The sequence below is a fragment of the Cetorhinus maximus genome, chromosome 1 (assembly GCF_964194155.1).
Source record: "Cetorhinus maximus chromosome 1, sCetMax3.hap1.1, whole genome shotgun sequence".
In the NCBI taxonomy this organism is placed as follows: Eukaryota; Metazoa; Chordata; class Chondrichthyes; order Lamniformes; family Cetorhinidae; genus Cetorhinus; species Cetorhinus maximus.
The window spans coordinates 232,030,581-232,048,821 of NC_135879.1; the positions used below are offsets into that span (position 1 = coordinate 232,030,581).

The following is an 18,241-nucleotide window of genomic DNA, read 5'->3' on the forward strand; positions in this document are numbered from 1 at the left end:
GTACTTTTCCTGTGGCATGAAGACCACCAATACCTCTTTGAAGCACTGAAACAGTCATTATTAGAAGCATCAACATTGTAATTTTATGATCCTCAGGAGACAACTACCCTGGAGGTAGATACCTCACGGAAACATCTGGGGTCATGCATACTACAGAAAGGCCAACTGATTGCCATCCAACTACACCAACATCGAGTGGAAAACATTAGCTTTAGTGTTTCGAATCATGCTTTTTCAGACCGATCTATTTGGCAAAAGATTTGTGGCAGACACCAACCACAAGCCACTGGAGGTGATTTGGTGAAAACCATTGACTAGTGAACTGCCAAGATTGCAGCATCTCTTGATAAAGCTTCAAGGTTACGACTATGAGTTTAGGTTCTAGCCAGGGTAATTTGATGGTCACATCGATACACTTAGCAAATTGCCTAACCCAGCGAAAAGAGAAGATATGTCTTTAGATCAAAAAGTTGACTTCATTGACATTAAACTTGAAGATGTTCTACAAATTGATCTGGTACATTTTGCGCTGCACAAATGCCAGCAACTACAAGAAGAAACAGCGAAAGATTCTACACTACAGAAACTTGAGTACTTCTGAAAAAAGAGACTTGTCGAAGCCATTAGAATGGGCAGGGTACAGGCTATACCCAATCAACCCATGCTTGCAAAACTCAAAACACTGTGTCCAACATTAGATGTGATTCCGCGACTGGACAACATCTGCTAAAATAATCCTCAGTGTACTAAGAATTACACTGACAACCAATTTAAGATTGTCAGTCGGGCTTGTTGTGTGGCACATTTGTGCGTACTAGAAGCCACATGTATTAATACACAGGGCCCTATTCTTTGCAGACAGAAAGAACATCTACACACATTGAGCCTGTTTCAGCTAAACAAAATAAGTGACAGACATTCGTTGGCTGATTCCTCAGGGCAATACCTTGACCAATCAGCCCAAGCTGCCTGGTTTAAATTTCAAACAATGCTTGGCAGTTAACTGTCAGTCACCATCACTGATGCATTCTCCATGGCAACGCCTCTACCAATCAGAGTCCACTTGTCAACCAATCAGCACTCTCTTCACATACAGTATAAATTGTTGTTTTCTCCTTATATTGGTATTTTTGCGAAGTGTCCTGGTGAGTGCAAGACAAAAAGCTTTGACCTGTCTCTTTTTTCAGCAATACTCAAGTTCTATACTACCAAGTAGCTACATAAACTGTAGAAAACCATCACTGAAGGATGGACTGATTCAATTCAGCATGTCCACAAACATATGAGACCATTTGGCCTTATCGGGCGAGCTAGGGATGCAGGCAGGTCATCATACCAGGATCTTTGCGACCTGATAATCTTCAACAACTTCATCACTCACACATGGGCATAGATTGGATGAGAAGACTAACAAGAGAGACAGTCTATTGGCCGGGTGTGAACAATGACATTGAAGTCGACATCAGGTAGTGCAAGGCATGTCAAGAGCATATGCCAAGACAGCACAAAGCACCGTTGATTCCACATGAAGTTCCTACCCATCCTCGGTCCAAAATTGCATCCGGCCTCTTTCATGTCCATGGCATTGACATCATCGACTACTTTACCAATTATTTGACAATTGCGCAATACGTCAAGCACAACTGTCACGCAGACTCTAAGTGCTATTTTCAGTTTATTTGGCGTGCCTGGAGAGATCATTATGGATAACTGTCCATAATTTATTGGTAAGCCATTTCAGGATATGTGTAAGAAGTGGAATATTAATCACACACCTTCCTTCTCCTTATTACACTAGACCTAATGGCCTAGCTGAACGAATGATTCGTAAGGTGAAATTCCTAATTCTCAAGTGTAGACAGACCAAGCAAGATCTACACATTGCAATGTTACATCTGCAAACAATACCTTTAAAGGTAACTTGCATCACTGGCAGACCTCATGTTCGGCAGACCAGTGCGTACAAATTTACATTCTCTTACACATTCTAATCTCTCAGAAACTAGGCAGCAGCTTGTAAAACTACAAGAGAAGATGATCAACATGCATGATAAATGTTTACAGCTGGGACAATGAGTTCGCATCTAGGATCCCACAGAAGGTGCGTGGCAACCAGCCGAGATGACAAGGATTTTTTTGGAACCAAGGTCCTATGAATTCGTTACACACAAAGGCACAACAGTGAGGCATAACTGAGGACAAATCAGATCCATTCCAGCTCCTCAACCACTGTACATTCCTATTGCATCGAGGGCAAGATCCAAAATGCAACCAGGAGCAACATCCAAGAATGACAATCCCACAGACCAAATTCAAAGGAAATTATACAATGGCCATCTACATTGCATAAACCAGGCCTGGCCACTGGAGACTATTGCAATCTTCCGTTGTAATTTGTAATGGTTGGAACATTAGCAATCTCAGAAACCCAGACAAATGAATATGACCTTTTGTCAAAGCCAAAGTGAAGAGGTGGGACTTATATGACATGATAAACCAACCATCTGAGTTTACCACATCTCAAGTTTGCTGTGGGGCTTTTAATAAAAATTGGATCACATCAAAACTGACTGGTTGACAAATACACCACCGCTTATAAAGGGGGAAATCAAAACCATGACCCATTTCTGTTTAAGGACGGGGGGGATGAGAGGAGAAATCAGGGCTGTTTAAATTAAACCCCCTCCTGTACATACCAAATTAAAGAAGCTTCCAGAGAAGGTTATCATTACAAGACCCGGACGTACCAGCAGGCTACTTCTATGTTTTAGAGATTCAAAGATTCATCAGTTCTATACACTTACATAATGGTAATTAAACATAAACATGTATTGTTAATAGTTATACTTCTTTGGATGAGGGTAAGTATCTTTAAAAAGAAAGGAGGATGTTGTGATATGCTTTTAAGCAATAGCAGCATGACATCACTAGTAGGGAAGTGTGTCATGTGATTCAGTCGTAGTTTCACTTTTGCTTAGAGCAGAGAACAGCACACAGCTCCTAATGTCTGCAAGTTATACCACTATGTAAAGCTCTTCTCATGTGCCTAGTTTTAATAGATAAACCCACAATGTGCTTACCAAACCCTTACTGCAATTGGCGCTTATTATATCAATGTAATAACACAACGCAGGGGAGATGTGAGGAAGAGCTTTTTACGCAGCAAGTGGTAATGACCTGGCACTTGCTGCCTATGAATGTGATGGAAGCAGAGGCAATCAATAATTTCAAAAGGAAATTGGATGGGCACTTGAGGGAAAGAAATTTACAGGGCTATGGGATTAGGGACTGACTGGATGGCTCTACAATGAGCCAGTTTGTACTCAATGGGTTGAATGACCTCCTTTTGTACTGAAAAGATGCTGTGACTGTACAAACATAGGAAGAACTGAGAAGGAAAGTGAATTAGAGTGGGTGGATTCAATGTCAAATCAAGTGCAGGCAGGGAATTACAAATTGGGAAAGAAAGATTGAATTAAGAGGGAGAGATTGGAGAAGCAGAAAGGAAAAGTAAAAAAATCGTTCAGAAACTTGTGATGATTTACAGTTCACGTGGTACCTCTTCCTCACCAGATCTCGCTGGCCAATTTGCACAGTAAAAACAATGTGAGTCATTTGCACACCTTTATTTTGTCGGCAGATTTTGGGCCAAACTTGAGTGACCAACATTAAACCTGCCCTGTACTGGCCAAAGGAGAGATAGGGAAAGACTTTGGCCTCTATGTTGATAGTTTCCTTTATTTAGAGTGGGCTGACCACCACCATGACACACACTGCGAAAGGATAATAGATAACTACCAAATGGGGTGGTTAGATGGGTAAAAGGCAATCAAATGTCTATTACTATATTTTTTACTAGCCTCTCTTCATCCAGATACGTTATCCTCTATCACTTACAATAATGATTCAAATCTATGAAAAATAAACTGGTTTGGATAAAATCCATTGATAATATTGGAGGGCTTTTTTCCTCAGTACTAATCCGAGCACAAGTAATGGAAATAAAGCTACAGAGGGGGCAGTTAACTCATTCGGCTAGACAGTCACATGCTTCAGAATAGTGGCAACAGCACAGGGATTGATTCCCATTCCAATTGGGGTAGATTTGGAGCCTGCCTCCTTGCCATGCCCCATACTAAAACCATTGGTTAAGCCATGGTTCTGCAACCTTCAAATACCCAAGGATGCCTCTATGAGGGGAAGAAGAATTCTTAGGTGTCCAAATGTCAACATTTCTTTACTTAAAGTTAGTTGGATTCAGTAAATGTTGGCCTGTACTTACCTTACTCCAACGCCCCTCCGATCGGTCTTTATCAATTTTCTCCAAAGTCATCTTTGAAAACTCAATAACCTCCTTCACAGTTTCATCCGATGGCTAGAATGTGACAAATATGGTGGTTACTAGTTTATGCTGCAGAGTTTTAAAATATTCTTCCAGCAGAACCATTGTTTCAGGTGCATGGATTTTTGTTGACCCTGTCAGAATTCTCACCAAGATGGATCTGAATTGGAATAGGGCAAATCTGACTGGTGTACATAAGAGACCTGCCCAACTTTCGTTACAATTCACCAGATTACCATCACAGATTTGTTAAAATTGAATGTCCTATGTTTGGGGGAGTGTTGATTGAGTTGGGCTGGGGAATGTTGAATAAATTGGGCTCGGGTAATGTTAATTGATTTGGGTTTGGGGAGTGTTGAGTAAGTTGGGTTTGGGGAGTGATGATTGAGTTAGGTTTGGGGAGTGTTGAGTGAGTTGGGTTTGGGGAGTGATGATTGAGTTGGGTTTGGGGAGTGTTGAGTGAGTTGGGTTTGGGGAGTGATGATTGAGTTGGGTTTGGGGAGTGTTGAAATTCTTGGGTTTGGAAATGTTAAATGCTCTAGGTGTCATAAAAAATATGGGAACTCTATTATTTTTACTTTGCTTTTTGGACGAGGATGTCACTAGCAAGAAAGGCATTGATTGCCTATCCTTAATTGTTCTGCGATATCCTTTGATAGCAGGTTGATACATTTGAGTGTGTTGAGGTCTCTTCAGAGGGCTGTTAAGCTTCAACAATATTGGTGTGGAATGCAGGTCACATGTTGGCCAATCCAATGGAGAACAGCAGGTTTCCTTCAAGGGGCATTAGTGAACTAGCTGCGTTTCAACGAGAATCCAATTGCTTCATGGTGCTTTTCGGTCCCAGATTATTTTTTTAAAACCGAATTACACACCGGCCTCCACCGTGCCACAAATTGGACCCTCTTACTGGGACCACAAACCGGAGTTCTATGCTTCTCCTGGCTTACCTTTTGGCCATCTTCCTCTTTCACAGCCTGCATCAGGTCATCTTTGATTCCCTTTGCGCAGTGTTCACAGGTACAATCAAAGTAATAATGGTTTTTGAGCTGATTACGCCTGTTCTCACTTAGGTTCAGGAAGTCCACATACGATACCGTCAGCTCTTCTCCTGCCTTGATTTGCTGGATTGCCCGAAGTTCAACTCTGTTGACAAAGAAGTCATTCTTTGCAAGGCTGAACTTAGCAGGGATGTCACAATAATGGCACTTGGCCTAATTGTCTATCTGTTGTCTATATGTTGCAAGTTACTATTCAACGTGTTAGCCCAAGATTAGAGTATTGGCATTCACATGGAATTACTGTGCTAGCTATTCTAATGGAGACCCATTCAGTCTAAACTGCTGTTACAAATATGAGGTTATTTTTTAAGATTGCTATGTTTTGGAACTGTGTCTTTAATTTAGGATAAATGAAGAGGGCCATGTGACCTGTTCTGAACTCTGTCTAACAACCTTTCCTGGGTGACATGCTGTTAAAGATTAATGGGAAGCCTGAAATAAAAACAAAAAATGCTCAGCAGGTCTGACAGTATCTCTGGAGAGGGAAACATTTCGAGTCCGTATGACCCTTCTTCGGAACCTGGGAATCCCAGGTTGCTTTGCTGGAAAGGTGGTGTAACGCATTCATACTTGGAGGCATTTCTATCTGGATACAAGGCCCATATGATTCATGCTGCCGTGGAAATTGACTTTCAGAAGGGTTCTATGATATCCCTGAAAACTCACAGACACAGGTATTCTACCAGGATCCAGGAGAGACGGAGCAGTTGGAGGTGGAGATTTGTAATGGTTCACCATGCAGGAACATGGGTGAGACACCATGCTTAGATTGAAAAGACCAAATTCATGCGGATTTGAAATGAGGCTGAAAGATTTGCCTAGCTTGAGCTAGTGGGGAAATCACCAGGAAAAACCCCCACCATGAAAGACAGTTCTGGGGTTAAAAGTTTCCAGGCTGGGAAAGAAAAGGAAAGGAAAGGAATGGAAGTAAACTCTGGGGAGCTAAGAATCACTTTGGATTGTCAGGCGAAAATCAATTTATTACTTAAGGACAGTGTAAAGTATACCTGTGAATTGGGTTTTTTGATTTTGTTAGAAGTAAAAGGGGAATGTTCTGTTCTGTAGTTTAAAGTATAAGTTGCTTCCAACAATAGCGTTTAGCCAATGCTGTTTTTAGTCTGGTTGTTACAGTAAAAGTCTTAAGACATGAAATCTTGTCACGTCGTGCTTTCAGATATTAACTGGAAATGCAAATTTCCTTTTAAAGGTTAACAGTCTCTATGGAGATCCTAACACTGTTTAACACATCTGTTAAGACAGCAAGCGCAGCAATTTCGTATGAAAGGGTTAAAAGATCAGCACACGCATAGTGCACAGTGCAATTGTAGGCTCTTTGCATTTTGAAAATTTCAAGTGTCTTTGACTGAATGCTTTCTTCAGAAGGATCTTGACCCGCATTCTAATTGAAAGTGGGGTTTTTTTTCCAGAAGTGTTTTTACCAGAAAGACGGCAGTTTCAATATTTGTAAAGTTATAACTTTACATTATAAATTTCAGTTCATTTTAGGGTGAGGCACAGCCAGGCTCTATAAAATTATATAGCTTCCTGGAGGAAGGATCACCCTAATGCAGCTGCTAGCGGTTGCTGACAGGTTGGTGCAATCCACCTTCAATCAGATCTGTTTTTGGGGGTCAAATTTGCACTCCCAATACAATTAAATACAGGGAGGTCCCTGTCTAAGACCTTTCAGCCATAGTTCACTGAAGGGCTAGAAAGTTTGTAGAACCCTTTGGTCAGTATGCTTGTCATGGAATGCACATTGCGAATATTAGGAGTATTGAAATTGCATTGAGGCACCTCAGAGAGGAACATGCTGTATAGAGAAAGGCTGAATTCTATTGCACTTTCTGTAATTTTTCAATTTGAAATGTTTTGTCCTCATGCTCTATGCCTGACATGGAAGGTATATTGTAAATATCAATATTACAATTGTACAGAGACACCTAGGAGTGGAACACATCGAATGGAGACAAGTCAAATTTTATTGCACCTTCTGTAATTTTCAAGTTGAAGTGTTTTATAACGTACTTTTACAAATTTTATTAATAAAGTATATTTTTGGAAAAAAATATAATTAAATACAGGCAACAGGTATTTTGGAAATGCAAAGGAAAAGCAGTCAACAAATATGTAACTATGATGGAAGGAGATAAATGTTGGTCACTTGCATTTATATAGCCACTTCCATGACCTCATGACATCCAAAAGCGCTTCACAACCAGTGAAGTACTTTTGAAGATCACTGATGTAATGAAGGAAACGCAGCACCCAATTTGCATAGAGTAACGTGCCACAAACAGCAATGAAATGATCATGCATTTTAAATGTTGATTGAGGAATGTATGTTGGCCAGATGATTTATCTCCTGAAAATTGTTCCATGGGATTTTTTACACCTCTCTCAATACTGCACTGTGGTGTCAGTGTATATTGTGTGTTCAAATCTCTGGTATGGGACCTGAACTGACAACCATGACACCCAGCCACAACTGACACAGGGTTGCATCTACAATATTTGCTCTTGTGACTCTGCTAGTTGTAAGTATCCCCAATGTTTTGCCAACTTCAACCCAGATTTCACAGGAAAAAGTGCAGTGGACAAAAAACAGAGCAGATCCAACATATGAGGTGGCTGTTGAGGGAACTAAAATCAGTTCAACTTAATTAAGCATTGTACTGACATGAAAGGGCATTGGAAGCAGACTCAGTAGTATCTTTCGAAAGGAAAAAGAATAAGTCCTTGAATGAGACAAATGCAGGGCAATGACAAAACAGGCGAGAGGAACAAATCATATACCTCTACCAATGAGCTGGGACAGGCACGGAACTGCACTGTGTCATTGTAGTTTAGTCCTCTTCTGAGATTCATTTTGAGACACATTGACGGGACCCAACAGAGTGATTTACTCAACAACAACCTGTATTTATATAGCACCTTTGTCATAGTGAAACATCCTAAGGTACTTTTTTTTTCCTTTGTTCATTCACAGGGTGAGAGTATTGCTGGAAAGGCCAACATTTATTTCCCATCTCACAAGAGGGTTGTGGTGAGCCACCTTCTTGGATACAACTAAGTGACTTGCTAGGTTATTTCTGAGGGCATTTAGGAGTTAACCCTATTTCTATGAGAGTGGAATCAAAAGCAGGCTAGACCAGGTAAGGTTGGAAGATTTTATTTCCTAAAGGACATGAGTAAACCAGATGAGTTGAAGACAATCCAATAGTTTTATGGTCATTACTACTGATACCAGAATAATTTAATTCCGGATTTTATTTAATTCATTAAAGTGAAATTCCCCAGATACTGTGGCGGGATGTGAACTTATGTCTCCAAAACATTAGTCCCGTGCTCCGGAATACTAGTCCAGTTAAATAACCATTGTGTTCCCATGCCTCCTCGACTGGGTATATTTCAGACTGGTACTGGAAACCCCACAATGGGTGTTTCATTTCCTAGGTCTGACAGGTCTCACCTTTGCGGGTGTAGGGACAGGTCAAAGAAATCATCAAAAAAGGAGGAAAGAGGCCAATGAACGCAGTTTTCAGAATTTCACAGTAATCGTGCTTTTCCTGGACAATTGACAGTTTAAAATGGTAGAAATTTCCATTCCTATTTGTTCACCCTTACTTCTTTTGGCGAATGTAAAAATAAAAGCCTGTTCGTTTAAAAAATGCTAACGGTCCGAGAAGACTTAACAACGGCCTCATATTAAGTTGCTCCAGCGATTTGCATGTAGGCTCGAAAGGATGAAGTTCACTTTTGTGACTGCGAATCAATAAGAAAAGCAGGTTCTGATGATTCCCTCCAAATATACACAAGCAGAGGTCAAAACAGTCGAGGAGAGAAATGAATAAAGATTAGCTATGGGAGGCATCACACAGTATCATAGTATCTTTACAGTGCAGAAGGCCATTCAGCCCATTGAGTCTGCACTGGCTCTCTGAAAGAGCAATCCACCTGCATTTGGCTTGTTGTGAGATGGGCTCCCTAAAATGCGGCTCATTTCTCGATCGCACCTGATTAAACCTTCCTCTGGGTCGGCTGGCCTGAAACTGATCTCTACCGACCTCATGTAAACTTCCTCCTCAGACGCCTGGGGCAGAACTCAACATTAATACCTCCTGTGAAGGCAGCCACCTGTCCCAAACAAAGTGTTACCTCCACACGATGGAGTGCCAGTCGAGATTATCTGCACAAGGTCCACTTACATTGTGCTTTCAAAGTTAAGAGAACTTGCATTTATGTGGCACCTTTCATGTACTGTGCCATGTACCAAAGAATACATGATGCTGTCTGCATGCTGACACAAACAACCAAGTGACCAAGACATGTATGTACGTGTGGTCCAGAACACCCCAATACCCTGTTAACAAGCTGGGCATTTGTCAGTGGTGAGGATGGATGAAGAGTGAGACATTGTGGGTTTATTTGGCAACCTGGATGCAACGATTCTTTTATTTTTCCATAAAGGACTAGAAATTACTACAGACAAGGTCGGTTAGCATTTAAAAGGATAAGATAGGTTAATTTTTGGAGTGTTAATGTTTTGGTCCCACACAAAATGTTAATCCTATCATTCTCTCTTGGCGGACAGGAGTGGGATTAAAAACAGAGTTTCAACATATATACTGAACATACATTACTGTCAACATCTGAATTGGAAAGATAGGGCTCAAAAACTATTTTAATGATATTTAAACAATCATCTACCTCAGATGATGGTATGCTACCACAGACATTTACAACCAAGAGTGCCTTCGGCCCATTGTATCTGTGCTAGAAGGAACCAAAATAAGTCACACTGCACCTCTCACCCCATAACCCTACACCTTCCTCTGCTTGAAACATTTTTCCACTTCTACCTTTGATCTAATGATATCCGCCTCAAGCATTTCCTATTGCAAAAGACCATAAGACCATAGACCATAAGACATAGGAGCAGAAATTAGGCCATTCGGCCCATCGAGTCTGCTCCGCCGTTCAATCATGGCTGATAAGTTTCTCAACCCCATTCTCCCGCCTTCTCCCCGTAACCTTTGATCCCCTTACCAATCAAGAACCTATCTATCTTGGTCTTAAATACACTCAATGACCTGGCCTCCACAGCCTTCTGTGGCAACGAACTCCATAGATTCACCACTCTCTGGCTAAAGAAGTTTCTCCTCATCTCTGTTCTAAAAGGTCTTCCCTTTACTCTGAGGCTGTGCCCTCGGGTCCTAGTCTCTCCTACTAATGGAAACATCTTCCCCACGTCCACTCTATCCAGGCCTTTCAGTATTCTGTAAGTTTCAATCAGATCCCCCCTCATCCTTCTAAACTCCATCAAGTATAGACTCAGAGTCCTCAAACGTTCCTCATATGTTAAGCCTTTCATTCCTGGGATCGTTCTCGTGAACCTCCTCTGACAACTCAATCTCCCAACATTGACTGAATCAGAGGGAATAGCCGGCACCTATTCATTCCAACAAAACTTTCAATAGATTTTAAAATATCTATTAAAGTTCTTCTTAGCCTTCTCTGCTCCCTGGCCCTGGCACTAACTGCCTGGTAGAAAACTAGCTGGATTGGACTGACTGACTCTTTATGCAACCCCTACCCGTCCCTTTGAAACTCTGCCCAACTTCACGTTCAATGTCATGTAAAATCAGGCAGGTTGGAAATAGAATCGACCACCCAGGAGGGTTAGGTTACAACTAACCCTCAGTATCTCAAATCTGCCCTAATCATAGAATGGGTATTTGGCCCATTGTACCCATGCTGGCTCTTTGGTAGAACTAACCAATTAGTGCCAGTCCCGTGCTCTTTCCCCATAGCCCAGCATTTATTTTTCTCTATTCAAGTGTTTACCCAAATTCTCTTTTAAATTGTTATGAATGGACCTGCTTCCACCACTCTTTCAGGAATTCTAGATCACAACAGCTTGCTGCATTAAAAGGAAAGTTTCCTCTTGTTGCCTCTGGTTCTTTTGTCAACCATCTTAAATCTTAAGTCCTCTGACTCTTCTGCCAATGGAGGCAGTTTCTCCTTATTTACTCTATCCTAATCATTCATGATTTTGAACACCTCAATTAAACCTCGTCTGAACCTTCTCTGCTCTAAGGACAATAATCTCAATTCCTCCATGTAACTGAAACCCCTCTTCCTTGCTACCTCTCTAGCAAATCTCTTTATCACCCTCGCTAAAGTCTTAACATCCTTCCTTGCAGCATGGTACCCTCTCATTTTGTTTTTTTGGAGTGCACGGGCAGTTTAAGTGCACAGCACCTTTATATTTTTTTGTGCTGTTGCATATGCACGGTATCTTAAAGGGACTGTCTTATTCACGGCCTGCGTGGGAACTAGAGAGTTTGGTCCAATCCTGCTCAGGTTGCTGTGCAGCCATATGGTTTAAAGGGAACATTGGTGTGGTGCCCAGAACTGGACACAATAATCCAGCGGACCCCTAACCAGTAATTTTATTAAGGATTGGCAAAGCTTTCTTGCTTTCGCACTCTATCAACCAAAGCTTCCCATCCCTGGCACCAACCAAAAGAATCTGCATTCTGTACTCTTCCCATAATGATTGCACCCAAACTGTACACAACAATCCAACTCTGTCCTGGCACTGGTCTTTCCCAATCTTTTATTTGCTCCGCATTCAATGTAAGTACATTAGTAAACTCATAATGCGGCTAAGCTCTGGACCTTTACCTGTTGTTCTCCCCTCCACTTCATTGGCCCTATACATATATGCTGGGGTGGGGATTTGCAGCAGGTGGGGAAGAGCTACGATTGAGAAACCCAGAGGTTAGCATTATATCTCCAGGATTTGTGGGGTTACCCATCCAAGAGCCAGCTTGACTGACAGGCTTGGCTGCCTATCAAATAGGAAGTACCTAGGGGGCAAGGCTTCAGCCCAGGGACAGGGAGCTTGAGTGGTGGTTGGCAGGGGTGAAGGGAGTAATCATGGGAAAGGTGTTTCGACCATGATGGGAGAGTAGAATAGGGTTGGAGGGGCGTCAAAAATTGCAAGGGGTGAGAGTGTGGTTGTGAGAGGTTGGTGCTTGTGGATGGGTACAGTGTAGTTGGGGGTTGGTAATTGTGAGGGGGAACAAGTGGGGATGGGGTTTGGGAATTGTGAGGGGAGTTAAGCATGGTTGATGTTGTCAGTAATTGTGAAGGGGTAGAGTGTAGTTGGGAAATGGTTATTATGGGGAAGGCAGAACATGGTTGAGGGTAGTAATTGTGGAGGAGTCAAACGTGGCTGTGGGGCAGTAGATCTTGATTGGGTGTGCTTGGATTGCATGTTGAGAAAGGTGACAGATTACAGGGGATATCGATGGGAGAGATGGCAGTGCAGGGGAAGGGGGAGCTCAGAAGTGGGCTCATCAGGGGAGACTGGGGGAGATCATAGAGGTTGCTAAGGAAAGGGAAGTTTACAGGTTTGCTTGTTGGGTCTGTAGGTAGCTCTCCTTCTCCTCTTGGCCCACAAGCAGTGCCTAAAAGGCACTTAGCTAATAGACCCAGTCTTTCTCGCCTCTTTTTACCTGCTGGATTTCCAAACGCCTGGGAAGCATAAGTCAAAAATAGAAAGCATGTTAAAATGAAGGCACACAGCCTTCCTAAAATGTTTCACTGACCAACCTGCCTCCTCCTGAGAGTGAATTGGTAGCCTGCCCCTCAGCATGTCTCCGTTAAAACCAGAAGTGTTCAGGTTTGAAGATTTTTGCTTCCTATCTAATCCTATCCTACCTGTTTGTGGGGGGGAGGGGTTGGGGGGTGGGGGGTGAGGGTGGGGGTTAAAATTATCCCCTTTGCTTCAGTCAACTCCTTCAATGAGCTTCTCCAATCTGTTGCACGTCTCATATCAAACATTAAGATCTTTCTCTACTTCAGATGCTGACTGTCCTGCTGTCCAATATCACCACTTTGAGAAGTGTTATCATTATTGTTTTGTTTTGATCTGCACCTTGATCACATGCTCATTTCTTGCTACTTTTTCGGGGTTTTTTTTTTAATTGGAAGGATTAAGCTCAGAAGAAGCAGAAATCGTTACATCTCCTATCTATAGTGAACACTGTGCAGAGTTAATGTCAAACAGGAAGAGGAAGGGAAAAAAAAATTGGCATCAATCGCAGTGCAACCCACCTCATCTGTGTGTGAAACATTGAATTAACTGCAGAACGACTGTAAAACAAAATTAAAAAACTACATTTCACAACAAAAACAGAAAGAAATAAATCGCGCTCAACAACATTTAATAGAATCGCCATAAAGGTACTAAAATGTCCCAAGGTGCTTCACAGGAGCGATTATCAAACAAGATTTGACCTTGAGCCACATGAAGAGATACTAGAAGAGGTGACCAAATGCTTAGTCAGAGAGATAGGTTTTTAAGGGGGAGAGAGGTGGAGAGATTTAGGGAGGGAATTTCACAGTTTTTGGCCTAGGCAGCTGAGCACATGTTCGCCAATAATGCGACGATTAAAATTGTGGCTGCTCAAGAGGCTAGAATTGGAGGAAGGCAAAAATCTAGGGATGGGGGTGGGGTGGTGTCATAGGGCTCGAGGAGGGATTTGAAAACAGGGACAAGAATTTTAAAGATGGGGCCCTGCAAAAACGGGAGCCAATGTCGGTCAGCAAGCAAAAGGGATGAAGGGTGAAGGGGGCTTGTTGCGAGTTAGGATACAGGCTTGAAATGAGCTCGGGTTTGTGGAGACTAGTGGTCCAGGGGAGCATTAGAATGATAAACATCAATACCCAGATTGATACAAACTGTGAATAAATAGAACTGATGTCAATCTAATATAGAAGTTGGGTTTTATCTTCTCGGCAATATCTGCCCCCATTGAGCAACCTATCTTGTCTCCACCCAATAGCAGCTTGGCCTGTCTCGCTTGGTCGTCAGCCTTGTTAGCCAAGTACAGTAACAAGGTGACAAATACTTCAGAAAGGTCCTGTTTCACCTCAGAGGAATAAATGATCCTGTTCGTATTTGAAACTTGAGCTTATTAGGCCCCAGTCCAGTGCTCTATCACTACTGAGCCAGCTCACTTTTACCCACATCACCAACAGACGTTTTAGCCAGCTAGGAGGTCAAAGTTGACATTTTGACAGCTGAAAGGCCTTACCCACCTGTTCAACGCACCCCCCCCCCGCCACCCCCCCACAGCCTTACATGTTTTCACACCTCCCCCCCCCCCTCCCCCCCACAGCCTTACATATTTTCAAGTTCCCCAGTTGACTGTCTCATGGAATGAGGGAAGGTGGTGTAATTTACCGGTGATTCGGGCGAAGTCTATGTGATTAAATGAACACTGAGTGGTGTGCTACTGTATCCCATAGATCAGGAGAACCCCTGAGGACTCATCATTTCTATTGGCTGAGTTTGCTGAGCTCACCAATATAACACCTAGAATAGGGCCTCAGTATTCGCAGCAATTATTCTGTGACCCCCGTATGAAAATGCTGAATGAAAAAAACATCAGGACAGGATGTACATAGCACCTTCGACAGCGCCTTCTAAACCCACAACCTCTACCACCTAGAAAGAACAAGGGCAGCAGATACATGGGAACGCCACCACCTGCAAGTTCCCTCCAAGCCACACACCATCCTGACTTGGAAATATATCGTCGTTCCTTCACTGTCGCTGGGTCAAAATCCTGGAACTCCCTCCCTAACAGCACTATGTGTGTACCCGCACCACATGGACCACAGCAGTTCAAGAAGGCGGCTCACCACCACCTTCTCGAGGGCAATTAGGGATGGGCAACAAATACTGACCTTGCCAGTGACACCCCTATCCCAGGAATGAATTAAAAGCAAAAACTGTGATGCCCCCAAAGGTAAAAAGCTATGACCTATGTAGGACTTGTTTAGTGTGAGTGACTCTAGGCTACCCCAGGAATCCCACAAGGTGCAACTCTGTTACAGCCAGCATGCCTCTTTGTGGGAAGCAGGCAGACGTGTCACACAGGCTGTCTGTGAGCCCAACAAAGCTGAAATGGAGGGAGGATCCTTTCCCATTTCAATAAGGTCCCATTGTTATGCCAGTGGAACTTCTACACTCCTCCTTAGCTATTCACTTTGGGCCTATTTTTATTTGTCCTATTGACAGCCTTTTTTAAAAATTCATTCATGGGGGATGTGGGCATCGCTGGCTAGGCCAGTATTTATTGCCCATCCCTAACTGCCCTTGTCAACCACATTGTCTTGCGCCATATGTAGGCCAGACCAGGTAAGGACGGCAGATTTCCTTCCCTGAAGGACATTAGTGAACCTGATGGGTTTTTACAACAATCGACAATGATTCCGTGATCATCATTAGACTTCTAATTCCAGATTTTTTAAAATTGAATTCAAATTCCACCATCTGCCATGGCGGGACTACCCTGGGTCTCTGGATTACTAGTCCAATGACAATACCACTTCTCCATCGCCTTTTCCTTATGAACAATGACAGGAGCTAGTTAACAACAGCTCATAGGAAAGAAAAGAGTCCTGCATATGTACAGCACCTGTTAATGATGTCTCAAAATGCTTTAAAGTCAATGAAGTACTTTTAAACGCTAGTTCCTGCTGTAATTTAGGAAACACCATAGCCATTTGTACAGGTGAAGCTCCCACAAACAGCAATGGTATAAAACCAGATGACTTTTTTTCAGTGATATTGGTTGAGGCATAAATATTTTCCACAATGCTAGGCATAAACTCCTGTGATCTTCTTCAAAATAGTGCATGGATTCCTTTAGGTCCACGGTTTAACATTTCATCCGAAACACAGACATTCTAACAGTGCAGCACCCCCTCAATGTCGGCTTAGATTTCATGCTTAACTCTCTGGTGCGGGAGTTGAACCCACAGCCTTTTGACTTTGAGGGAAGAGTGCTACCTCCTGAGACAGGGTGGCAGGTTGTGAATTGAATCAGCTGGATGGCTGATGTGGATCAGATTGATGCCAGCAGCATGGGTTTGATCCCTGTTCTGGCTGGGATGGATTTGGGACCTGCCTCCTTGCCCTGGTTGTGGTGCTCTGGGTTGGACCTGTCTTAGGTTCAGAGAACTGAGCAAGATTATTAGGGGTTATGGCAATTTGGGAGGATCGAAATACACATCAGCCATGATTTAACTGAACAACAGAAGAGAGCTGAATGGCCAACTAGTGTTCTTATAATCCTGCAATTCACTTACTACTATTTGTTAATGCCAAGTAAAACATAATACAGCAGCAGTCTAATATATAATCAGTAAAAATCATGTTACATTTGACTCACCAATTTGCATTCACCCTCCCCAGAAAAATAATGCTCATGCAACTATAATTACCCCTTCATTCTAATTATCCTATTTTTTTTACTTACTTGCCATTGTTCAATATAACCGTGCAGTTTGGCCAGCAATCATGATTCACAAGGCACAGGTTTGGAAATAATCCGACACCCACAGCTTGCAACCCACGTTGGTCACTGATTGTAAAACCATTGCAGTTTATCTGGAGAATTAAAAACATGAGTGTTTTTTTTTTAAACAGATGAACATATGAACATATGAACTAGGAGTAGGCTGCTCTGCCATTCAATAAGATCATGGCTGATCTGACTGTAACCTCAACCCCACATTCCCACCTACCCCCAATAACCTTTCACCCCCTTGTTAATCAAGAATCTATCCACCTCTGCCTCAAAACTATTCAAAGACTCTGCTCCCACTGCCTTTTGAGGAAGAGAGTTCCGAAGACTCATAATCCTCAGAGAAAAAAATTCTCCTCATCTCTGTCCTAAATGGGTGACCCCTAATTTTAAACAGTGACCCCTAGTTCTAGATTCTCCCATGAGGAAACATTCTTTCCACACCCACCCTGTCAAGTCCCCTCAGGATCTTATATGTTTTAATCAAGTCGCCTCTTACTCTTCTAAACTCCAGTGGATACAAGCTTAATCTGTCCAGCCTTTCCTCATAAGACAACCCAGCCATTCCAGGTATTAGTCTAGTAAACCTTCTCTGAACTGCTTCCAATGCACTTACATCCTTCCTTAAATAATGTGACCAATACTGTACACAGTACTCCAGATGTGGGCTCACTAACGCCCTGTATAACTGAAGCATAACCTCCCTACATTTGTATTCAATTCCCCTCACAATAAATGCTAACATTCTATTACTTCTTAATTACTTGCTGTACTTGCATACTAATCTTTTGCGATTCATGAGCTAGAACACCATGATCCCTCTGAATCTCAGAGCTCTGCAATCTCTCACCATTTAGATAATGTGTATCTTTTTTATTCTTCCTGCCAAAATGAGCAATTTCACACTTTCCCACATTATACTTCATTTGCCAAATCTTTGCCCACTCACTTAACCTATCTAAATCCCTTTGTAGTCTCCTTATGTCCTCTTCACAATTTACTTTCTCACCTATCTTTGTGTCATCAGCAAATTTAGCAGCCATACCTTCAGACCCTTCATCCAAATCATTTATATAAATTGTAAAAAGTTGAGGCCCCAGCACTGATCTCTGTGGCACACCACTCATTACATCTTGCCAACCAGAAAATGCCAATATGTTACCCCCTACACCATGAGTTTTTATTTCTTGCAATGTGATGTGGCACCTTATCAAATGCCTTCTGGAAATCTAAGTACAGTACATCCACTGGTTCCCCTTTATCTACAGCACATGTTATTTCTTCAAAGAACTCCAATAAATTGATTGAACATAATTTCCCTCTCACAAAACCATGTTGATTTTGCCTGATTACATTGAATTGTTCTAAGTGCTCTGCTATAACTTCTTTAATAATGGCTTCCAACATTTTCCCTATGACAGATACTAAGCTAACTGAACTGTAGTTTC

General features: G+C 42.2%; 1 protein-coding gene across 2 annotated transcripts in view; it reads right to left on the minus strand.

Annotated features, from left to right (window-relative positions):
• Positions 1-18,241, minus strand: part of LOC144687910 (histone-lysine N-methyltransferase Smyd1-like) — a 74,103-nt gene that overhangs the window by 16,090 nt on the left and 39,772 nt on the right. Inside the window, exons 4-7 of one of the 2 annotated variants that reach the window (XM_078554493.1) lie at positions 16,746-16,876; positions 13,531-13,569; positions 5,293-5,488; positions 4,283-4,375 (exon numbers count right to left, since the gene is read on the minus strand). In XM_078554493.1, coding sequence (XP_078410619.1) covers positions 4,283-4,375; positions 5,293-5,488; positions 13,531-13,569; positions 16,746-16,876 — 459 coding nt within the window. The remainder of the gene's footprint in view (positions 1-4,282; positions 4,376-5,292; positions 5,489-13,530; positions 13,570-16,745; positions 16,877-18,241) is intronic. The other variant, XM_078554503.1, reaches the window with a different exon arrangement.